We start from the raw sequence: 20,820 nt of genomic DNA, 5'->3' as shown, positions 1-20,820 counted from the left end.
TAATGCTACTTGGACCCAGTGATGCTTTTACAAACATTTTCTTCTTAAATGGTACTAAACCATCCGAAGCTAATAATTTGAATATGAGCTCTCTAACAAAACAGAGATGGTCCTTGACACAAAAAACAAGATTATTGTTCTTCAGTACCTCTTTTTCTATCTACCTGTTTTCAGGTACCCTAAATCCACTCATTCCCAAAGCTTTACAAGAAACACAGTTCCCAAGTGCTCCATTCAACTCTCCCATTAATGAATTTCCAGTGCATCGATTACTCATATCACATTGTGCATCTGATTATTATATGTTGTCTTCTATTTGTATCTGTTTCACAAATAACCGTTTTTGTTTCCCTGGCTGAAAGGTAAGCACCTTGAGCAAGGTCCAAGTTTTATATTTCTCACGTACTCCTCTACCATGCCTGTACTGAGTTCATGATAAATGCTTACAAATTCTTACTGCTGACTGATAGATTTTAAATGAAGAGAAATCAAGAGCTATAGAACACTCTGTACACTGAGCACCTATATGAAGTTTTGGCAAAGTCTACAATAAAGCTTTTCAGACTACTATATATGTTGGTATTTGTCATTTACCTGGGACTAAAGCAGCTGAAGGTTAAAACACAAAGGAGCTACAGGGAAAGACCTAGAGTTCAAGACCACACTGGATGAGATCCTGCCCTGTAAGGAATGAGGAACTACCAAGAGAGCCCACTCACACTGCAGATGGAGGCTACTTGGGAAAGCCCAGCACACTTCCTGGATCACAGAGCTATGCCACTTCTGATTCTGCATGGGATCGATTATTCATTGTCAGGCCAAGGCAGTTAGGGGGTAAGAAACAGAAAGGAAAGGATCTGTAGAAAATTAAAATGTAGTAACATTATTTAAAACAAACTCGTGAAACTTAAGTTTTCTCTTTCTTCATAATCCAAAAGACACATCTAGAACAAGGCTAACGAGCTCTAGAGTTCAATCATAACAAGAGTACTCTACATACTTACAAATGGGGATGCAGACCCCCTGCTCCTTTCTTTAGAAAAGGGAACCTCTTGTCCCTAAATGAGGCAGGTGCTGTTTAGGCACTGCGAACATAGCAGTTTACCAAACTCAGAAGTCCAGTAACAATAATGTAATGCCTTGGCTTAGTATTTTCCAGAAATAAAATACTTTGAGGATAGTCCAAATCTCTTCTCTTAGAGGAGAAAACCAAGGCCCAGAGAAGTTAACTAATTTGTCTCAGTTGGTTACCGTAGCTATGCGGGAACAAAGGCAGGAGTAGAAACCAGATTCCTTATCTCTTCTCTAGTAACAAACTTTACTGATTCATTAAGCAAGTATTTCTGTGTGCCCATTATATGCCAGACACTATGCTAGGCACCAAGTATACAAAAGCAGGGATAAGATACTAACCCTGTACTCCAAAGCACAGCGTAACTATAAGGCAATGGGATGGGTTCAACGATAGAAGTGGTAACTGAGAAAGAGCAAACTATATCTCTAATTGCACAGGACTTCCAATATTTTAAAAGACCTGTTAATAGTTTGTTTTATCCTCCCCATATCACCATCAGGACAGAACACACATCTTATTATTCTTGCTGTATAGATGGAGAAACTGAAGTGCAAAGCAGATAAGGGAGTCTATTTAGGTCATCTCCAGTGGCAGCAAAATGCCTAGAAATCAAGTCTGTTTACTCCAAGATAGACATTTTCCCCCAATTAGATGGGAAAAGCAGATGTTCTTTTTACATCCAGTTACCTTCTGATCAAGAGCACACACTTGCAAGACTGTGTGCAGAACAACCTGTGGCTGTGAGAGTAGACTTCACTGGCCTAGGAGGTCTCATCAGCTGAGTTTAGTTATTCAATGGTTGAGTAACCAACCAACAAGACATCATTATTACTAGCATTCTTATAGTGCCCATCATAGATACACAGAACAGCAGGAAAAGGTTCTGCCCTCAGGAAGTTAATATTGTAGGGAAGAGGTACATAAACATTTCAACCAAAAGTGACATAATTAAACAAACTACAACTAGAAGAACCATTACAAATAATAGCAAGTTTAACATGTTAAAGGTTTTACAGAGCAAATCTAGTGGGTGCTGCCAAGAAGCATTCTCTTTAAGGATCAAACAGAGAACAGAAGCTTTGTATATGTAATGATATATACCAACCTTCAGATTATTGAAATAAAAACTCTTACCAAAAATGCTCACCACATTAAAAAAAAATTAACTTCCTAATACTTTCATTTCACTTTTCAGCTTTACTCCAAACAATTATCTGAATATTCCATTTCTCTCTTTCTAGGAAAGTTACATATTTTGTAACCTTCCCTGTTTAAGAGGAATGAATTATTATGGAGGTTCCCAAAAGTATGCTGTGGCAAAGAGTATTCAACAGTGTGGTTTCTCTGTGCTATTCTTCCACCCTCTTTCAGATGCAACCTACATGAAATGAATCTGATAATTTTCTCCTGTACATAGTAAAATTTGTATGCACATCCAAGAATTTTTTTTAAAAAGTACAAGAGAAAAAAAGCATTTCTTCATTTCACATTTCTTCATTTTAAACATTAATTTCACTTGTCTGATAACCTCGTATCATTTTATTTATACACTATTTATCATAGTCTTATATGACCAAACTGTTTGAAACCATAGCGCTTTATAGAATTATTAACAAAATAAATAAAACTGAAAAGAAACAAATATTAGTGATTTCAAACTAGTGACAGAATTTTTTAAGGAACCAGGTAAATAGTAAAAATTATAAGCATCCTTTCAAAGGACTAATGTTATCATTATTAAAAATACAATTCAGCTAAAAAAAAAACTCTAACATACTCAAGGGATTCATACATATAGCCAATTTCTTTCCTTTTAGATATTTATTGAATTTTATAGGGTGATAAGTAGCAATTTAAATGACAATTCAAACCACCAGTTGGTTTCATTAGAATTACCAATAGTATATCATAAAATTATTTCATGACTTAGTTCCAACACAAGAAAATATATTTTTAATGAACAACAGCTTAAAACCTAAATTAAAAGTGTGATAATCAACTCTTTAGGGTAAGAGGGGAATAGGGTCTGATTTACCTCTAGATCATCAAAGAGAAACACTACTGGACCAAACGGGATCCTAAAGGACGTTAAGAAAGTAATTAAGCATGCAGCGACAGTGACATCTAGTGTTAGCAACTGCAAGCCACTCAACTACAAGCCATTAAACCCTCCTAAATGCTAAAGAAATGACTATTCAAAGCTTCTCTTCTTTAAAAAACAACAAACAGAACTTGTGCATTGTATCTAAAAATTATTCATAATCAAAATGTTTCCGTAAGTTTTCTTTCAAGACATTAGAAAAAAACCTTCAGAGATAAACATCTTAGAGAGTAAACAAAGCACCAAAGAACTAAAAGTAAAAGGCACTGTTTATTCTGTGTGGCCAACTTCTGTAACCACTCTCATTAGAGTTTAATGCAAAGGTAATCTGGGACATGTTCTGATGAGTATATCATAAACATTTAAACTTCCAGTTACTATAAAAGTAAAGATATTGCATAAGCTAGTACTTGACACATCAAGAAAAAGCAATTTAGGACATTTCAGGAATACCTGAAGATGCAAATCAAAAAAAAAAAAAAAAACTCTTTAGCTGTTGCACTGAGAAACAAGCTGTACATTTCAGTCCTTGCTCTATTTTTGTTCCTTTAAAAGGTCCACTTATTACAGTAGACATTTTTGCCCAAGGGCTTAGAATTTGGCAGCGTAGGTTAATTTACTGTAGTATTTTTATAGTTTTATGCTCTAGATGAATTTAAGGTTAATTTACTGTAGTATTTTTATAGTTTTATGCTCTAGATGAATTTATAAAAGTAAGCAAAATTCCAAAAATTATTCTTGGCTAGGACAATATTTTGTAAAAAGTAAAGTTAGCATTAGATAAAGCTTACCTATTTTTTTTTGAAAGTTCATCCTTTCCCCTTTTAACTCCAAATATTCTTGTGATCAAGGTACTAAAAAGAAGTGTGGATGAATTTCTCACCTGATGTTAAAATACATACATAATAAAGATTAAGAAATATTCATGACATGAAACCAACATTTACAATATTCGAATTAGACATTCAAAATCATTCCCCGATTGCTTCGTGTGGGGCTAAAGAAGATAGTTTGTGTTCATAAAATAAGACAATTTTCAATAATTTTATAGTAATTATCTCAATGACGTCCTCTTAAACTGAGCTCTACAATCCAACCACATGCACACAACACAGCTTTTTCTGATACTTCTAATATTACCTCCAACAGTTTTCATTATCTTTGTACTTGTATCTTCAAATAACTAAGACAAAATAAATAAATAAGCTCATTTATCCACATCATTTCTGATGATAAGTATTCCAGTAAAGAGCTCAGCTCTTTTCATTTATTTTCTCTAATCATTTACCTATGAGAAAATATTTATAAGACCTAACTCAAAGGATCCACATTATTAATATGGCCAAGAAAATGTTTAATGTCATAATCAAAATGTTGATTAACCCCACAATGCCAGTAACCTAATAAAGTAATTTTAAGCCTAAGATTATCTGAGATAATTCGTTCATAAAAATAAGAAAGAACTATCATTAATAAACATGAATAATTTCTTCAAAATGGTAATAATAGAATAGATCTGTTTCCAAACCAGTGTTTCAAGATGCTTTCCTATAGCATAAAAATGTCTTGATGTCAAGGAATATTGGGCTTCCTCAATTATCTTGCCAAATCACAGTGATATGTATAAATACGTACTGATTGCCCTACAGTGTGTAAGGCCCTATACCAGCACTATGGAGAACATCTGGAAACAGAAGACACTTACTTACTGCTAACACAGAGCTTATATTCTAATTAGACAGGGATCACATGGTGGGTTAAATAGCAATATAAGAAGAAAGCTAATTAAAAGTAACAACGTAAGATTTAGAAAACAGCCTCCCGAAACTACTGCCCTAAGGATCACAAACTCAAATGCCCACAAAGGCCAGTGAGTGCGGAGGCAGCAGAGGACTGAGGCTAATGCAGTCACTGTTAAGCTTCAGCTGAAGCTGTTGCCCTGAGGGAACATAAGCCCAGTGCTGCCAGATCTTCTGCTTTTTCAAGAGAAGCCAGAAACCCCAATTTTTATGTGAAATCTATTTTGAAATGTTGGCAACAAATTAAAGGGGAAAAAAAAACACTATTGTGGAGGCCAAATAAAACACAGTTGTAGGCTAGATTCAGTGGGCTTTTTTTTTTTACTATATTCACAAAGTAGGAAACTATCACCACTACCTAATTCCAGAATATTTTCATCACTCCAAAATGAAACCCCATATATATTAACAGCCATTCCCCATCCTCCCACACTAGGCAAGGGCTAATCTACTTTCTGTCTCTAGGGATTAGCCTATTTTGGACATTTCACATTCATAAGATCATGTGACATGCAGCATTTTATGTCTGGATTCTTTCATTTGGCTTTCATTCTCAAGATTCACCCATGTTGTAGCGTGTATCAGTATGGCATTCCTTTTTATGGTGGAATAATATTCCATTGTATGGATATACCATATTAAAAAAATCTACTCATCATTTGATGAACACTGGGTTGTTTCCACTTTTTCACTGTTATTGATAATGATGCTATGAACATTCACGTACAAAGTTTCTGTGTGACTGTGTTTTCATTTTTCTTGGGTATACCAAGAAGTGGTACTGCAGGGTCATACGGTAATACTGTTAACCTCCTGAAAGACTGCCAAAGTGGAGGTACCATTTACATTCTTACCAGCAGTGTATGAGGGCTCAATATTTATCAATTCTCTAAATCTTCCCCAGTAATTGTTACTGTCCATCTTTTTTATTATAGCTATACTACTGGCTATGATATGGTATCTCATTGTAGTTTTGACTTGCATTTCCCTGATGATTAACAATGTTTAGCAACTTTTCAAGTGTCTATTGGCCATGTGTATATCTTTTTTTTTTTTTTGGAGAAATGTATTAAAATTCTTGGTCCATCTTTTAATTGGGTTGTCTTTTTATCATTAAGTTGTAAGAGTCCTTTATATATTCTGGATACTAATCAAATACATGATTATCAGATATATGATTTGCAAATATTTTCTCCCATTCTGCCAGCTGTCTTTTCATTTTCTTGATGGTATCCTTTGAAACAGGTATTTTAAATTTTGGTCAGGTCTAATCTATCTTTTTTCTTTTGTTGCTTGTGCTTTAGGTGTCATATTTAAGAAACCATTACCTAATACAAGGTCACAAAGATTTACACCTAGTTTTCTTCTAAAGATTTTTATCATTTTGGCTCTTACTTTTAGGATTGTGATCCATTTTGAGTTAATTTCTGAATATGGTGCAATACAGGAAGCAAATTCATTCTTTTGCATGTGGATATTCAGTTGTCCCAGTACCATTTGTTAAACAGACTATTCTTTTCCGCCACTGAACTGCGTTGGCACCTTTTTTTTTTTTTTTTTTTTTACTAAAAGTTAGGTTTTATTTCTGAACTCTTAATTCTATTCCACAGATCTATAAAAGTCTATTCTTATGGCATTACCACACTATCTTGATTACTGTTGCTTTGTCATAAGTTTCAAAATTCGGACATGAGAGTCTTCCAATTCTATTCTTTTTCAAGATTGTTTTGGCTATTCTGAGTCTCTTGCATTTCTCTCTGAATTTTAGAATGACCTTGTCAATTTCTGCAAGAGAGTCAAGTGGGATTTTAACAGAGATTGGAGTGAAATCTGTAGCTCAATTTGGGGATTATTGCCATCTTAACAATATTAAATCTTCCAGTCCACGAACATGGAATATCTTCCCATTTATTTAGGCCTTCTTTAATTTCTGTTAACAACGGTTTGTCAGTTTCATTGCACAAATCTTGCACTTGTTTTGTTACATTTATTGCTAAATATTTATTCTTTTTGATGCTATTTTAAATGTAATTGTTTTCTTAATTTCATTCTTTGATTATTCAGTGTGTGTATGTGCGTGGTGAGTATACATTTATGTATGCATATGTGTGCATATGTATATTATATATTTCTCTTATGTATGTATGCCTTTTCTTATGTAACATAAATGCTCCCTTGACAAATATTTACAAATATGAATGGAGACCCTTCCCTGTGCAATCACTATGTAGTACAGTCATTTATATACCATACATCTTCACTCTTAATAGTCACATCCTTGAGAATGGGATCTGCATATAATATCATAAAACATTTTATCTAGTGTACACAGTGCCAGTTTATAGTAGTATGAAATATTTTCTAAAAAAATTAAATGAGATTTGAAATCTAATTTGCTTTCCATCACTTCTTAGCCATGGACCTTGAAAAAGACACTTTAGATCACTAGTCCCTCATTTGCAATCCAGGAAAATCATACTGGAATTTCTAGGCTTATTATTAGGCCATGTTCTGGAGTTCATGGTGACTTTCTTCTACAGTAGCAAGACACTTCTAAGAGAAGAGATGGAGCTTCTAGCCCGCACACCACCTATGCGTGAATTAGAAAAAAAGCACTCTACCTGTGAGTGAATAAAGCTCCATGCCAAGGCAAACAGTCTAATAAGTAGAGCATGGCTGGGTTTCAGGGTTGCACAGCTTTCAGCCTGACACCCATGTGGCAACCTCACAACTACCTGAGGACCTGCAGACAGTGGTACCAACAGAGGCACAGAGTGCACACGGCAGCACTCCTGGGAAGATCTGAAAGGCTCTTTTTCCTCCTCTGAAACCCACTGGGTACTGTGAACCAGAGTTGGCCTGAGGGAAGCAAAGTAAGATGCACCAGGTAGAAATAAAAACCCAGTGTGGGTCTGAGAAGTACCCTAAAGTGGCACACTCAGGGCAAGCTGGGAAGTTGAGTTACCTGCCCTGCAATGAGAATGCAGGGAAAGAAGATCAGGTTACTGAACACAGAAAAGGGAATGCCCAGAAATGTCTCAGTTTCAAAACCTGCCCAGAAAATTCTCAGTTTTCATATATATGTGCCTATAAATTACTCTGTTACCTAAATTTTTAACTAAACTGGCTTCATTTCCAAAATACATGTCAACGATTATCATGTGTCATCATCTTTACTAATATTTCTCTACTCTGAGTCACCATCATCTCTTGGCAGAACTACTACAACAGCTTCCTGGCTGGTCTTCTCTTTCCCTCCCACCACCTTACAATCGAGTCTCCATTTTTAACTACGCCAGTCAGATCCCATTATTCACCTACTGTGAAACCCTCCTGTGCAGGGTTTTTCAAGAGCGGTGGGAACCAAGTTTCAAACCCCAGGTCTGTCCCAGCCACACCCATAGAGGCTGTAGCTCATCCAGCCATTTCCAGACTCAGATGAGATGCTACATCGCAGAGCCTGGGATTGGGTTTGTCCAGCAGCTGCCCAAGGGTTGTGATAACGTCCCAAAGGGTGAACTTTGACCAATAAGAGACAGAAGATGGGACTGTTTCCAGAGTTGGTAGTTTCACATGGCCTGGCTAGAAGATACACCACATGACCAAACAACCAGCTCTGTTCTCCTGCAAGGTTAAGGCCCACTTGGTAATGTCTTTCCTCCTTCCTGCCTCACATTTTTCCTTCATTCATGCTGTTTCAGGTTTGTACCACTCAATAAAACCTTAGCACCTAGGCTATACCTCTACCTTTGTCTTCGAAGGAATAGGGTCAAAACCCTAGAAATGTAAGTAAAATGCACCTCTACTGTATGCCTATAATATCCAAAACTTTCTGCAATATTAGCACAGAATCTGGAGTCAGACAAAGAATGGTGATGTGTCCTTAGTCAAAGCTATTTCACCTCTCTGAACCTTGTCTTCTCTATCTGTAAAACGGGGTTATAATCACAGAATCTACCTAGCAGGGTTCTTCTGAGTACTAACTGAAATAGTCAATGTAAAAAGGATACTAAGCACATGAAAAATTTTCAGTAAGACAGCCACTATTATGATTATGTCTTATTTATCTTTGTATTTCTAGTAATTAATATCGTCTGCCACACAAGAGGTATTATGCCTAATGCCCAGTGTATTTACAACAATACATTTCCCCTGGATTTAAAAAAATGCCTAATAGGTGGCAAAGATCAAGAGATCTGTATAGTCTCAATACAAACTGAGAAACCTGTAAAAACTAAATATATACATGAATTTTCCTAGGATATGTTCCTTTACTGCAAAATTAAAATTACGTTTGTTTTACTTGTGTTTTTTCCTAACTTATCAAACAAAACAATTAGGTCAAAAATACAGATGTACCTTTAGGCACAAGACATAGTCCTGAGAAGATGTGTACAAATCATATTTCTATAAATCAAACCATATTTCACAGGTGTTCAGGAAAAATCACTCTTTAAATGACTTCAGTAGAGAATGCTGTGGTAAATTGTTTTGTAAAACAAAGACTTCTTCACATTCATTAAGTATGCTGGTTTATAATTCGGGCATATCTTACATTAGGTTTTTTATAATGAAGGAAATGTAATAATCAGTATCTTAAAATCACTGTATGGATCACGACAGCTATGATGTTTCTTCTTTCTAGTAAAGCAAACAAACTGGATAGAAACAAAAAGACTTCCTTATAACCTGTGTTAAAAGGGAAGACTCCCCCCAAATAAAACTATATATACACAAACACTTAAATATATTTGTCTTTTGTAGATATGTGTGTATACATGTACTTCACACATATGAAACCCACGTAGAGAAAAAAGAGAAAGAAAGAATACCCCAAATTATTCTTTCTGCATGGTAGCTTTAACAGGGAACTTTTGCTTTTCTTTTTATGCTTTTATTTTCAAAATTTCTGCAGCGCACATGTGTTACTGTTTTAAAAAATGACCCATTCATTTCTGTTTCAGTTTGCTAAAAAGTTGGAAAAGTTGCCAGGTTTCATTCTCTGAAAGCTCTTTCACAGAGAACGTTTCTCTGTTCATCAGGAATTAATGGCTTGAAGAAAACAATACTGATATTTCTGGCAATCAGTTTTATGATCTCTACTTTTCCTGACGGTCAAGCCACATTCCCACCTCTCCTGACGGTATACTGCTATTGCTCCATTTCCTGTAAACGCAAAAGGTAAACACTGTGTCCTCAGGAGAAGTTAGGCAATGCTCCTAGACAGAATTTCAGACATTTATCTTTCTTACAGGAAGATGTACAATTTTCCAGGCAAGCATTGGCAACCTTGAGGATTCCTCTTTACTTTGGGAGTCTGTGCCTTGGGCTACATTGCAATATACTGACTCTCAATCGGAGGCTCACCAGACAGTTATGAAATGCTTTATACCACTCACTAATTGGAAAGCCTGCCTTGCTAGTAAATTCTCCATTTTGTAGGTAACATTTTGAGGTCTAGCTTCTTTTCTTCCTTCTTTTCTTCTCTCCCTTGCCAGTCTTTTTTTTTGTCTTGGGGATTTTTTTAGCTACAGTCAAGTACCTACAAACCGCAGATTAGTCTCCTTTATTCAACAAGGCACAATGATGTAGGAAAACAATAAAATCATGGTGTTTCTCCCAGGAATTATGTTTTAAAAACATGTAAAAGTTTATTTTCTTAAATCCAGCAACTATACTGGGTATTGCCTACTATCTTAGGGTTTTGAATCGAAAAGTTTGGACAGTGATCATATTTCAAAAAATGGGACTCAGTATTTAATTTCCCCCATTTTAATGTTCTGTGAGTGTCTATTTTTTTCACCTTTTGATAGAGTATATTTCCAGCACTCGCTTAACACACTGAAACTCAGAATACACAACATCCAAAAGAAAAACACATCCAAATACTTAGTCATTCTGCATCCAGCTTAACGTCACTAATCGTGAGGGAAACGCAAATCAAAACCACAGAGAGATACCACTTCAGACCTATTAGGATAGCTTTTATCAAAAAAGATAGAAACTAACTAGTGTTGGTGAGGGTGTGAAGAAAATGGAACTCTTGTGCATTGCTGATGGGAGTGAAAATCGGTGCTGCCACTGTGGAAAACAGTTCGGCAGGTCCTCAAAAAGTTAAATGATATACGCGAAGGAACTGTAAGCAGGAACTCAAACAGACACTTGCATGCCAATGTTCACTGCAGCATTATTCACAATAGCCAAAAAGAAACAAACTGAACATCCATCAACAGATAAACGAACAAACAAAATGTCATATAGCCATACAGTAGAATTTCATTCAGCCTTAAAAAAGAAATTATGATATATGCTACAACATGGATAAATCTTGAAAACGCTATGCTAAGTGAAATAATCCAAACACAAAAAGACAAATACTGTTATGAGTCCACCTATATGTGGTACCTAGAATAAGCAAATTCACAGAGACAGAAAGTAGAATTCACACAAAAGCTGAAGGGAGGAAATAATGAGAAGTTACTGTTAAACAGGTACAAAGTTTCTGCCCGGGAAGATGAAAAAGTTCTGGAAATGGAGAGTGGTGATGACTGCACAACATTGTGAGTTACACTGCCACTGAATGGTATACCTAAAAATGGTTAATATGGTCAACTTTTTAAAAGTAATAATTGACAGCTTAAACAAAAATATTGACAATATAGTGTGGGTTTATTACATACATAAAAGTAGAATGTATAATAAAAGCACAAAGATTGGGAGGAGAGAAATGGAAGTATATATTATTAGGTTCTTAGACTTTAAGTGAAGTGGTAAAATATCACTTGAGGGTAGACTGTGATGGTAAAGATGTATATCAGAAACTCTAAAGCAATCACTAAAATAAGAAAACAAGGAGTCATGGCTAATAAACCAACAAAGGAAACAGAATGTAACCATAAAATGCCAAGGGTAAAAATGTAGCCTGAGCTATTCCTTAGAGAAACTCCTTGATAAAATGGAATAGATATTTTTTATCATCCACTGAAAGGTTAGTTTATTAACATCTACTCAGAGGTATAATTAAGTCAATGAAAAAGCACTTACTGCCCAGACTGGGGATGTAAAGCCCAGAATTGCAGCCTTAGCTCCATCAGCAACATAAGGGATAATAATTTCTCCCAGACGTGTATCTCTGAACAAGGCTCTAAGGATATTTAAAGCGTGAACCTAGAATAAAAAGTTCAAAATTAGTTGTAGGCTCAAAACTATTGAAGACTTCTAAATCTGTACGTATCTAGTAGCATAGCCTCAAAACAAACAAACAAAAATTAATAAATTACAAGAATAAATGGATAATTCACAAATGAAATAGCAGATTTAAATAAAATCTAATAACTAATAACTGATAAATCAAATTTTTTAAAGTTAGCAAGATTTGAACAATGCAATAAAAAAAGCTTGATCCAATGGACATATGTAGAATCTGTACCTAAAAAATAGAGACAGTACATTCTTTTCAAGCACACATGAAACATTTATTTTTTTAAAAATGACCTCACACGTAGCCACAAATAAAGCCTCAACAAATACCAAATAACTAATATCTTACAGATTATGCTCTGATCATAGTAGAATTAAGTTAGAAATCAATTTCTTTATATACCTTTAAAACTGATACATTTTAAAACACTGGTCAAAGAAAAACATTTAATATTTAGAGCTGAACAAAGATGCTACAATTCAACACTTGTGCCATGCACTTTAAGTAGAACGTAAAAGAAAAGTACACCTTAAATGTTTCTACTAAAAAAAGTGAATTGGAAAAAATGTCCAATTAAGATGACAAAAAAAAAAAAGAACTCAGAATAAAGAAAGAAAATTAAAAAGAGCAGAAAATTTGAAAATAGCAATGATATAACTAAGAGTATTAACAAAACCAAAAGGTGATTCTTTGAAATAGAAACAAGACTCTGACAAGATTAACCAAGAAGAGAATGAAGAAAATAAGCAATAGTATGAATACCAAAGTGGACATGACTACATGTGCATCAGAGAATAAAGCAAAAATATTACTATTCCAATTAATTAGAAAAATTAAGACAAAATGAATAATCTCCTAGAAAACAGAACTAACCAAAACAAATTCAGGGAGAAATGGAGAAGCAAGACAGACACTACATCATATAAAGAAAATCAACAGTTAAAAAACAGACCAAAAAGAAAACAAAAAAAGCCAAACCCAACAAAATAATAACACACACACACACACACACACACAAAAGACCAACGTGAGCTTACAGATGAATTCTACCAAATATTCAAAGAATAAATAATCCAAATCTGTATTAAACTGTTTAGAGAAGACTCCCAAATTTATTTTATCAGTCTAGTACAGCCTGGCTTTCAAAATAAGGTAGAGACAACTACTTTGAGAAACAATAGTATCTATCAAAGCTCAACATACACATACCCAATAATCACTCCCAAGTATCTACTCAAAAGAAACGTATATATGTGCTCACCATCAGGCATGTACAAGAGTGTTCTTAAAAGTACTATCCTCAATAACCTCAGATTTTAAACTACCCAAATGTTCATAAACAGAAGAATGGTAAATAAACTGTATACTATTACAAAGCAATGAAAATGAGTAACTCACAATATGGATGGCTATCATAAACATAATGTTGGTCAAAAGAAACCATATCAAAAGGATATATAACGTATGATTACATTTACATGAAATTAGAAAAAAAGACAGGTAAAACTAAGGAATTAAAATTTAGCTAGTGGTTACACTGGTAAAAAGTACTGATTAGAAGGCAGTATGAAGGGGGCTTTCAGGTGTTAAAATGTTCTGTTTCTTGCTGGTTATAGAAGTATGTTTACTTTGTGAAACTTTATAGAGGCACACATATTATTTGTATGTATAATTCAATACAAATTTCACATAAAAATAGGGACAGGTACAGCATGAAAAAGGAAAACCACATGTTAATCCAGGGAAAATATGAGAAAAAAAGGTTTTTTTAAGTTTAAGTGAATCTAGCAATGAGTAAAAAAAATTATTTCAAAGTTGAGAGTTCATTCTCTGTAGGGAAAGATGGTATTATACTAAAAAGTCAATATAATTCATGATGTTTGCAAATTCTAGAAGAAAACATTTATCTCAAAAATGCTTGAAAGCATTCAATAAAACTTGATTTATTTGATGAGATAAGAGATAGATTAAAACTTACAGCAAATATCAGAAACAACAAAAGGATGCTCACTATCTCTATTTCTGTACAAAACTGTACTACAGGTGCCAGCCAGCAGAATAAGAAAAAATTTTTTAAAGAATTTGAAAAGTAAAGCAAATTTAGCATTATTTACTAAAGACAGGATTATCTATAAAGAAAATCCAAAGAATTTACAGACAAGTCATTAATTGTAATACAGCAATTTAGATAGGTTGTTGAACATTTCATAAAAGATCTATATGACTTTCACAGAAAATTATTCTTAAATATAATGAAAAATATTAAGGAAGATCTGAATAAATGGAGAAATAAGCCACGGACATGGACTGGAAGAGTCAATACCAAAAAAAATTTTTCCCAAATAAATCAATAAATTTAAATTTCAACCAAAATTCAAAAAAGGCTTTGCAGTTGAGCTTAGCCAGCTGATTCTAAAATTTATATGGAAAAGCAATGGGACAAATATTTCCAAGGTAATTCTGAAGAAAAACAGAAAAAGGAGATTCACCCTACGAGATACCAAAACTTATTGAAAAAATATAGTAATTAAAACAGTGATTTTGGCCCAAGGATAGACTAACAGACTGATAGAATAGAGCACAGAAACAGACACACATATCGACAGAAACAGTACATGAGAGAAGTGATGTCATAAATGAAGGGGAAAGAATGTATTACATAAAAAATGATTGTATATTGCTAATCCAAGGGAAAATACTAAATTATTTTCTTTTACAAACAAAAATAGATTAGAGATGGTATAAAGACGGAAATGTGACAAGTGAAACTTTAAAACTTTAAAAAGAAAATGTAAAATATCTTTCTGACCCTGATCCAAATGCACAAACCATAAAAGAAAAGGCTGATGTATTCCATTTGGTTAAAATTTAAAATTTCCAGGCAATAATAGAATAATAAGCAAAGTGAAGAGAAGCGGCAGACTGGGGAAGATATGTGTAATACAAATAACCAAAAAGGAAAAAATATAAGAAAAATAATTTTAAAACAACAACAAAAAACTCAACTCCTGCAAAACAAAGACAAATAACCAAATTAAAGGTAGACAAAGTCTTTAAACAGGCAATTCACAGAAGTTATCCAAAAGACTAATAAATACATGGAAAGATGTTAAGGCTAGCCAGTTATCAGAGAATGCAAAATAAAAATGGGAAATACCATTTCACACCAAGTAGAAAGGCAAAAATTTGTATACAACGAAATACTGCTCAGAAATGAAAATGAACTTGGAGCTTACTAATTTTTTAAAATGTTGATTGAAAAAACCCCAAACTATAAAACGATGTGCAGATATCACCATTCATGTAAAAAAATCTCTTAAAAGAATGAAAAAAATGCATGAAATGATTTGGTTTAGTGATTATAGCTGAGGAGGAAGAAAGGGAAATAGGATGTGGAGGAATCTACAGTGTACACAATTTTATCTGTAATGTTTCACTTAAACTTGGAATCGGTTTCATGGATGTTGATTATTCACCAGACATTTTTATGTGCTGAAATGTTTCATAGATACATTATAAAAATAAATAAAGCATGAGGGGGAGAAGGAAGGCAAATATCATCTAACACCTAGAAGGCTGGTCAGAGATGAAATTTTAAATTTTTACCAATTTAATAAAAATGATCACTAGTGGCAATTAATGATCTTGAAGCTAAGTAAGGCAATAATTTAAAGCCCTCTTTAAAACCAAACTCCATTATTTTTAGATATTCTTATTAAAAATACTATTTTTTTAAGGTGATAGTCTAAGAAAATGGAACCAATTACATTTTTCACATTTTGGAGGGGGGAATATCATAAAATCTGAAAGGTGATCAGTAATTTTTTTTTACTTACTTTTTTTTAATTGGAGTTTACCAATGTTGTGTCAATTTCTGATGTACAACATAGTAGCTCAGTCATACATGTACATATATATATTCGACTTCATGTTCTTTCTCATTATAGGTTACTACAAGATATTGAATATAATTCCCTGTGCTATACAGTATAAACCTGTTGGTTATATATTTTATATATAGTAGTTAGTATCTGCAAATCTAACTTTTTATTTAAAATTTTTAAAGAAATTTCACATCATAGTGTCACAGGCTACCATTTGACATGTGTTAACAAATCCTATCCTTTTCCACTTGTCCACATTCTGGCCCATGGGCTTCCCTTTAAAACCTCCCACAGGCTCCGAAATAAAACCATATAAACTTATTGTACTTGATTGTAAACTTCAGCTCTCAATCTGTCCTCTGACCTAACATGGGCCTCCCACAGTTGGGTAGAAACATCCTACCATGAAGCATTTACTGAGAAAGCCCAGACAAGAAGTATCTGACAGGTGTTTACTACCATAGAATGGAGTAGAGCTGTGTGGAATACTTAACCCAACTTCATAGACACACACATATATATACTTAAACCAATGTTAGCAGTGACTAAAAGGGACAAAGTATTAGCTAAAATCAAAATGTGAACATATCAGAAGTCAGACACTCCATTTTAGGGACAGATTGAACTGCTGAATTATAAAATATACAACAACTCAAAGCAGCACACATAAAATTTTAAAGTGACAGCACATTCATTTTTAGATACAATAGTAATATTATAAAATATCTTGCCTAAATTGACTGTTTTCACTAGAGTTTAAAAATAGATCACTTTGGTCAATATATATCAACTAAAGCAATGGTTTATTTTGTGGCCCCAAAACCCAAACCAAAGCAAAACTCATCCAAAAAACCTTCAATGTTTGTCTTATCTTCAAGAGTTCGGTATCTTGAGCAGATTACATATTTTTTTAAAGTACAGCAAAGATTTAAAACCACTGACTTCCTAGCAGGGTTGTAGATTTCCATTATTACCTTGGGGACTGTGCTCTGTGAGTCATCTGTAGGCCCAGCCAAAGAGATTAACTCTTTCATTGTTATTTTCAATAAATCCATTTTACCTTTCTTAGGTTCAGATGCCAACAATGCCTATGGAAAAACAAGGCAAAAATTATCAGGACCATTAATTTATATACACCTGTTCGCTACTTCCCAGAACTGACTCCAAAATGCAAAATCCCCTCTATAAAAACATGTGGTGTTAAGCAAGTTAATTAAGCCATGTGGCCTTGGACAAGCAGCTTAACCTCTCCACCCTTCAGATTTTTCATCTGTAAAATTAGGTGGTGGTATCATGGAATCTCTAAGGTCACCTCTAGTTTGCTTGTTCATTATATTATTCTAAGAGGTTGAAAATGGCTCTTGCTGACAACTCTTCCAGGACCATAATTAGGTGGCAGGTCTCAGATACAATAAGCAAGTCAGTTTTAGTAACAAATTTATCCAACAAGAAACTTCTCTTTACCTGAAAAACAAAAAAACCCTCTAGATTAAATTTCTTGTAAGGATTTGAAAACTCCCCAGAGATTAATCGGTTATTTAACTCTTAACAAGATTCTATCTGGAGGACTATCAAACTGTAGCACTGGAAACTCCATGGGACAAAAGGAGATGCTATAAATTTCAAAGAAGGTCCTGTATTTGAATTTTCAAGAGCTGCTTATTTATTTTGTGCCTAATGTTTTGCCAATATTCAACAAACATAAAAATAGGGTATCAAACCACTTGAGGCAATAAAAAGGAGTGAAGTACTGGTACATGTTACAACACGGATGAGCCTTGAAACATTATGTTAAGTGAAAGAAAGAAGATGCAAAGACCACGTATTATATGATTCCATTTACATGAAATGTCCAGAACGGACACATCAACAGAGACAGAAAATAGATTAGTGGTTGTGTAGGACTGGGAGCAGATGGAATATTTCATATGCATGTAGCTACTGGCTCCCAAGAGTGAAAGTTTCAAGCTATTCAGCTTCTTCTTAAGCATTTATAATCCATAAAAGAGGAAATAAAGATACAAAGGCAAAGCAGTTCAGTTTAAAAAAAATTTCACAACATATTTATGCTCAGAAAACATATATACTATTTTTTTAATGACCATTTAAAAAACTGTATATCTCTCTATACAAAAGGTAAGCTCATAAACTAAGCAGTAGGCAGTTTTTCTCTATAACTAACACCAAGCAGAGTTTTCCACCAGAGTAAGAATATAACTTTATTGGTATGTTATACTAAGCTATGCTAAAGAAAAATGGGGGCTCTCTGATGAGATTTTTCTAATAATTTAGAATTTTCAACTAAAATAAATAAAAGGCTATATTTGACTACTGATGTGTCTTCTGGCAACCACAGCTTTTATCCCCCAAAAGCTGTGTGTAGTTATGACATTCTGCCCAACGCTAGGTTAAGAAAGTGCAATCCTGACGCTTTGTCACTAGTACTGATATTTAGCACTACTTGGGAACCAGGGGTGGAAGCACATGGCACAAACATGCAACCAGACCTTGCTACTGCATTAACATCTGTCCTCAGACAGATGTGGGAGGCAAAAACACACGGGGTCAGAATAAATTACAGGCAGGAGAATGAACCACACTGATCCAGAATGGGTCAGATCAGAGAGCAGCTGATTTCTGAAGATTCCCAGAATCCACTCAGCCGAACCACCTGGGTGATCTCTGTATCGAATCAACCTCTACAACTGGTGTTCACTGTCATAAAAAAATCATGACTTTGGAAATTTGAGGAAGGAATAAGAAAAAGAAGGGGAAAATGCTGGAGTATTAAAAAGCAGACTTCATTTCACTTATTTTCATTGCTTTTGTTATACCACCCAATTCCTAGATTTTATCCTACTGAGTATTAAACAAAGATCTTTCAGGTTGGATCTGATTTGGTATTGTTAGGACTTGGGTCTGCATTCTTTGGATTCATAAAGGTGATGGCCTTTTAATTTTGACACTGGAAATAAAATATTTTCCTATCAAATAGTAATATTTGGGTGTGCTGATATGGAGCAATCTTTAAGGTATAATGCTAAGTGAAAAAAAGCAAGGAGCAAAACAGTATGTGAAACATGCTTTCATCTGCATTAAAAAAGAAAATGCATTCACATATATACACACACCCCACACACACTCTCATAGAAGGGTTCAGGAGGTAGAGTGCTGGGCTCAAGTTTTAGTTTTGTTCTTACTATCTCTGTGGCCTTTGGTAAGTCACTTACCTAACGTTTCTAAGTCTCAGTTTCTTCATCCACAATATGTGGATGATAATAGGGCTTGAGGAAGGATTAAATGAGATAATGCATGTGAAATAACCACTTACAAAAGTTCACTGCTATTAGGATTGGATTATTTTATGCATGGATATTTTCTGGAAGGATTCAAAAGAAATTGTTAACACTGGTTGCCTAAAGGGTCTTTGAAAGGAGAGGAAGAATATTTCTTCTAATTAAAAAAAAAAAAGGCAGTATATGCACTTCCTGGAAGTGAGCAATGAATGTACCACACACAGGCAGAAATCTCTACCATCCTCTGTTCATATGACAAGACTGACCTCTTAGAGGGTTTCTTCCAAGAACAGATTTGTTACAGGAATGCACTGTCCACACATTAAAATAAAGCCACAAATGCTACAGTACTTGTGAAATACACTATAGAAAAGAAATGTCCCTTATGCAATATGCTCACATGTCCGGGGGTTAGAATTCACTACTATCAAAAGACCAAAAACAAACAAAACAAACAAACAAAAAATCCAGCTATGATCCTGTACATAAATACCTGTATGTAGAAAGGAATTCCAGCACTGCGTCTTGTAGCACAGAGTTTAGATGAAGGATCACTGCATTTAATTTCCTCTAAAACATTCCATAACCACTGTTCTGGTAGCTTCTGCAGACTCACATTAGGGCATCTAAAAGGCATACATAAAGCAAACACTTGGAATTATCAGGAACCAAAAAGTAAAGGTAGACACTATTGCTATACATTAACACTGTTGGAAAAGAATAAATATTCCTACATTTGGACATTGGATTCCTACACTTTCTACTTTTCACCTCCTTTCTTCTTTATAATGGGTCTTAAGATTTGAAGCTATTACAGATTCCATTTCTTACAAAATCACACAGAGCATGTGTCTCATCTGTAAATAAGCTTTAATATCTAGGCCTGCACCACATTCAAAATGTTCTGGAAGTTAATCAAGCTCTCATTAACGTTCTGTATTGTGAAATCCAGATTTCCAACAAGGAGAATATAACCTTACAGTTTATTGTAATTTATATTCCACATTTATAGAGATTATACATATTAAAAAAACACATTTTAAAGTATATTTTAGTAATCATTTTATCTCTCTCAAAGTGTGGTTCATCACAACTAAAATTTTCATCCAGAGCCTGTGGAGAATTAATAAAGTAAGTTATTTAGAAAGAGTCATAAACATTTTGAAATTATTTGGACATTACTGTTAGTGAGATTCTGCTCTATTATATTAACTGCTACTCTAGAGTGCTTAAAAATATTTGACTTTCAAAAAATTTTTCAACTTATGTCCTACTAAATTACGTAACATTATCCTAAGAAATAGTGTGTTTAGTGGTAAACCATTTTAGGAAGATCATAACTGGATTCAACTAAAATTAGTATGAAAATAAAAAGATCAAGTCCAAAGGAAAGTACTCTCTCTTTTTTAAACTAAAGAAGACAGTCTGCAGAAAGGTAATCCGTTACCTCCCTCCTGCTGCTTC

The 20,820-nt window shown here is 34.2% G+C and overlaps 1 protein-coding gene across 2 annotated transcripts in view; it reads right to left on the bottom strand.

The window, feature by feature from the left end:
- The window catches only part of THADA (THADA armadillo repeat containing), a 285,411-nt gene that overhangs the window by 205,104 nt on the left and 59,487 nt on the right, over window positions 1-20,820 (bottom strand). For both annotated transcript variants that reach the window (XM_072937807.1, XM_072937808.1), the window contains exons 23-26: window positions 19,850-19,982; window positions 17,035-17,148; window positions 12,020-12,142; window positions 3,968-4,059 (exon numbers count right to left, since the gene is read on the bottom strand). In XM_072937807.1, coding sequence (XP_072793908.1) covers window positions 3,968-4,059; window positions 12,020-12,142; window positions 17,035-17,148; window positions 19,850-19,982 — 462 coding nt within the window. The remainder of the gene's footprint in view (window positions 1-3,967; window positions 4,060-12,019; window positions 12,143-17,034; window positions 17,149-19,849; window positions 19,983-20,820) is intronic.

The sequence above is a fragment of the Vicugna pacos genome, chromosome 15, assembly GCF_048564905.1.
Source record: "Vicugna pacos chromosome 15, VicPac4, whole genome shotgun sequence".
Lineage (NCBI taxonomy): Eukaryota > Metazoa > Chordata > Mammalia > Artiodactyla > Camelidae > Vicugna > Vicugna pacos.
Note: the sequence above shows the minus strand (reverse complement) of the source record. Positions and strands in the feature narration are given on the sequence as shown.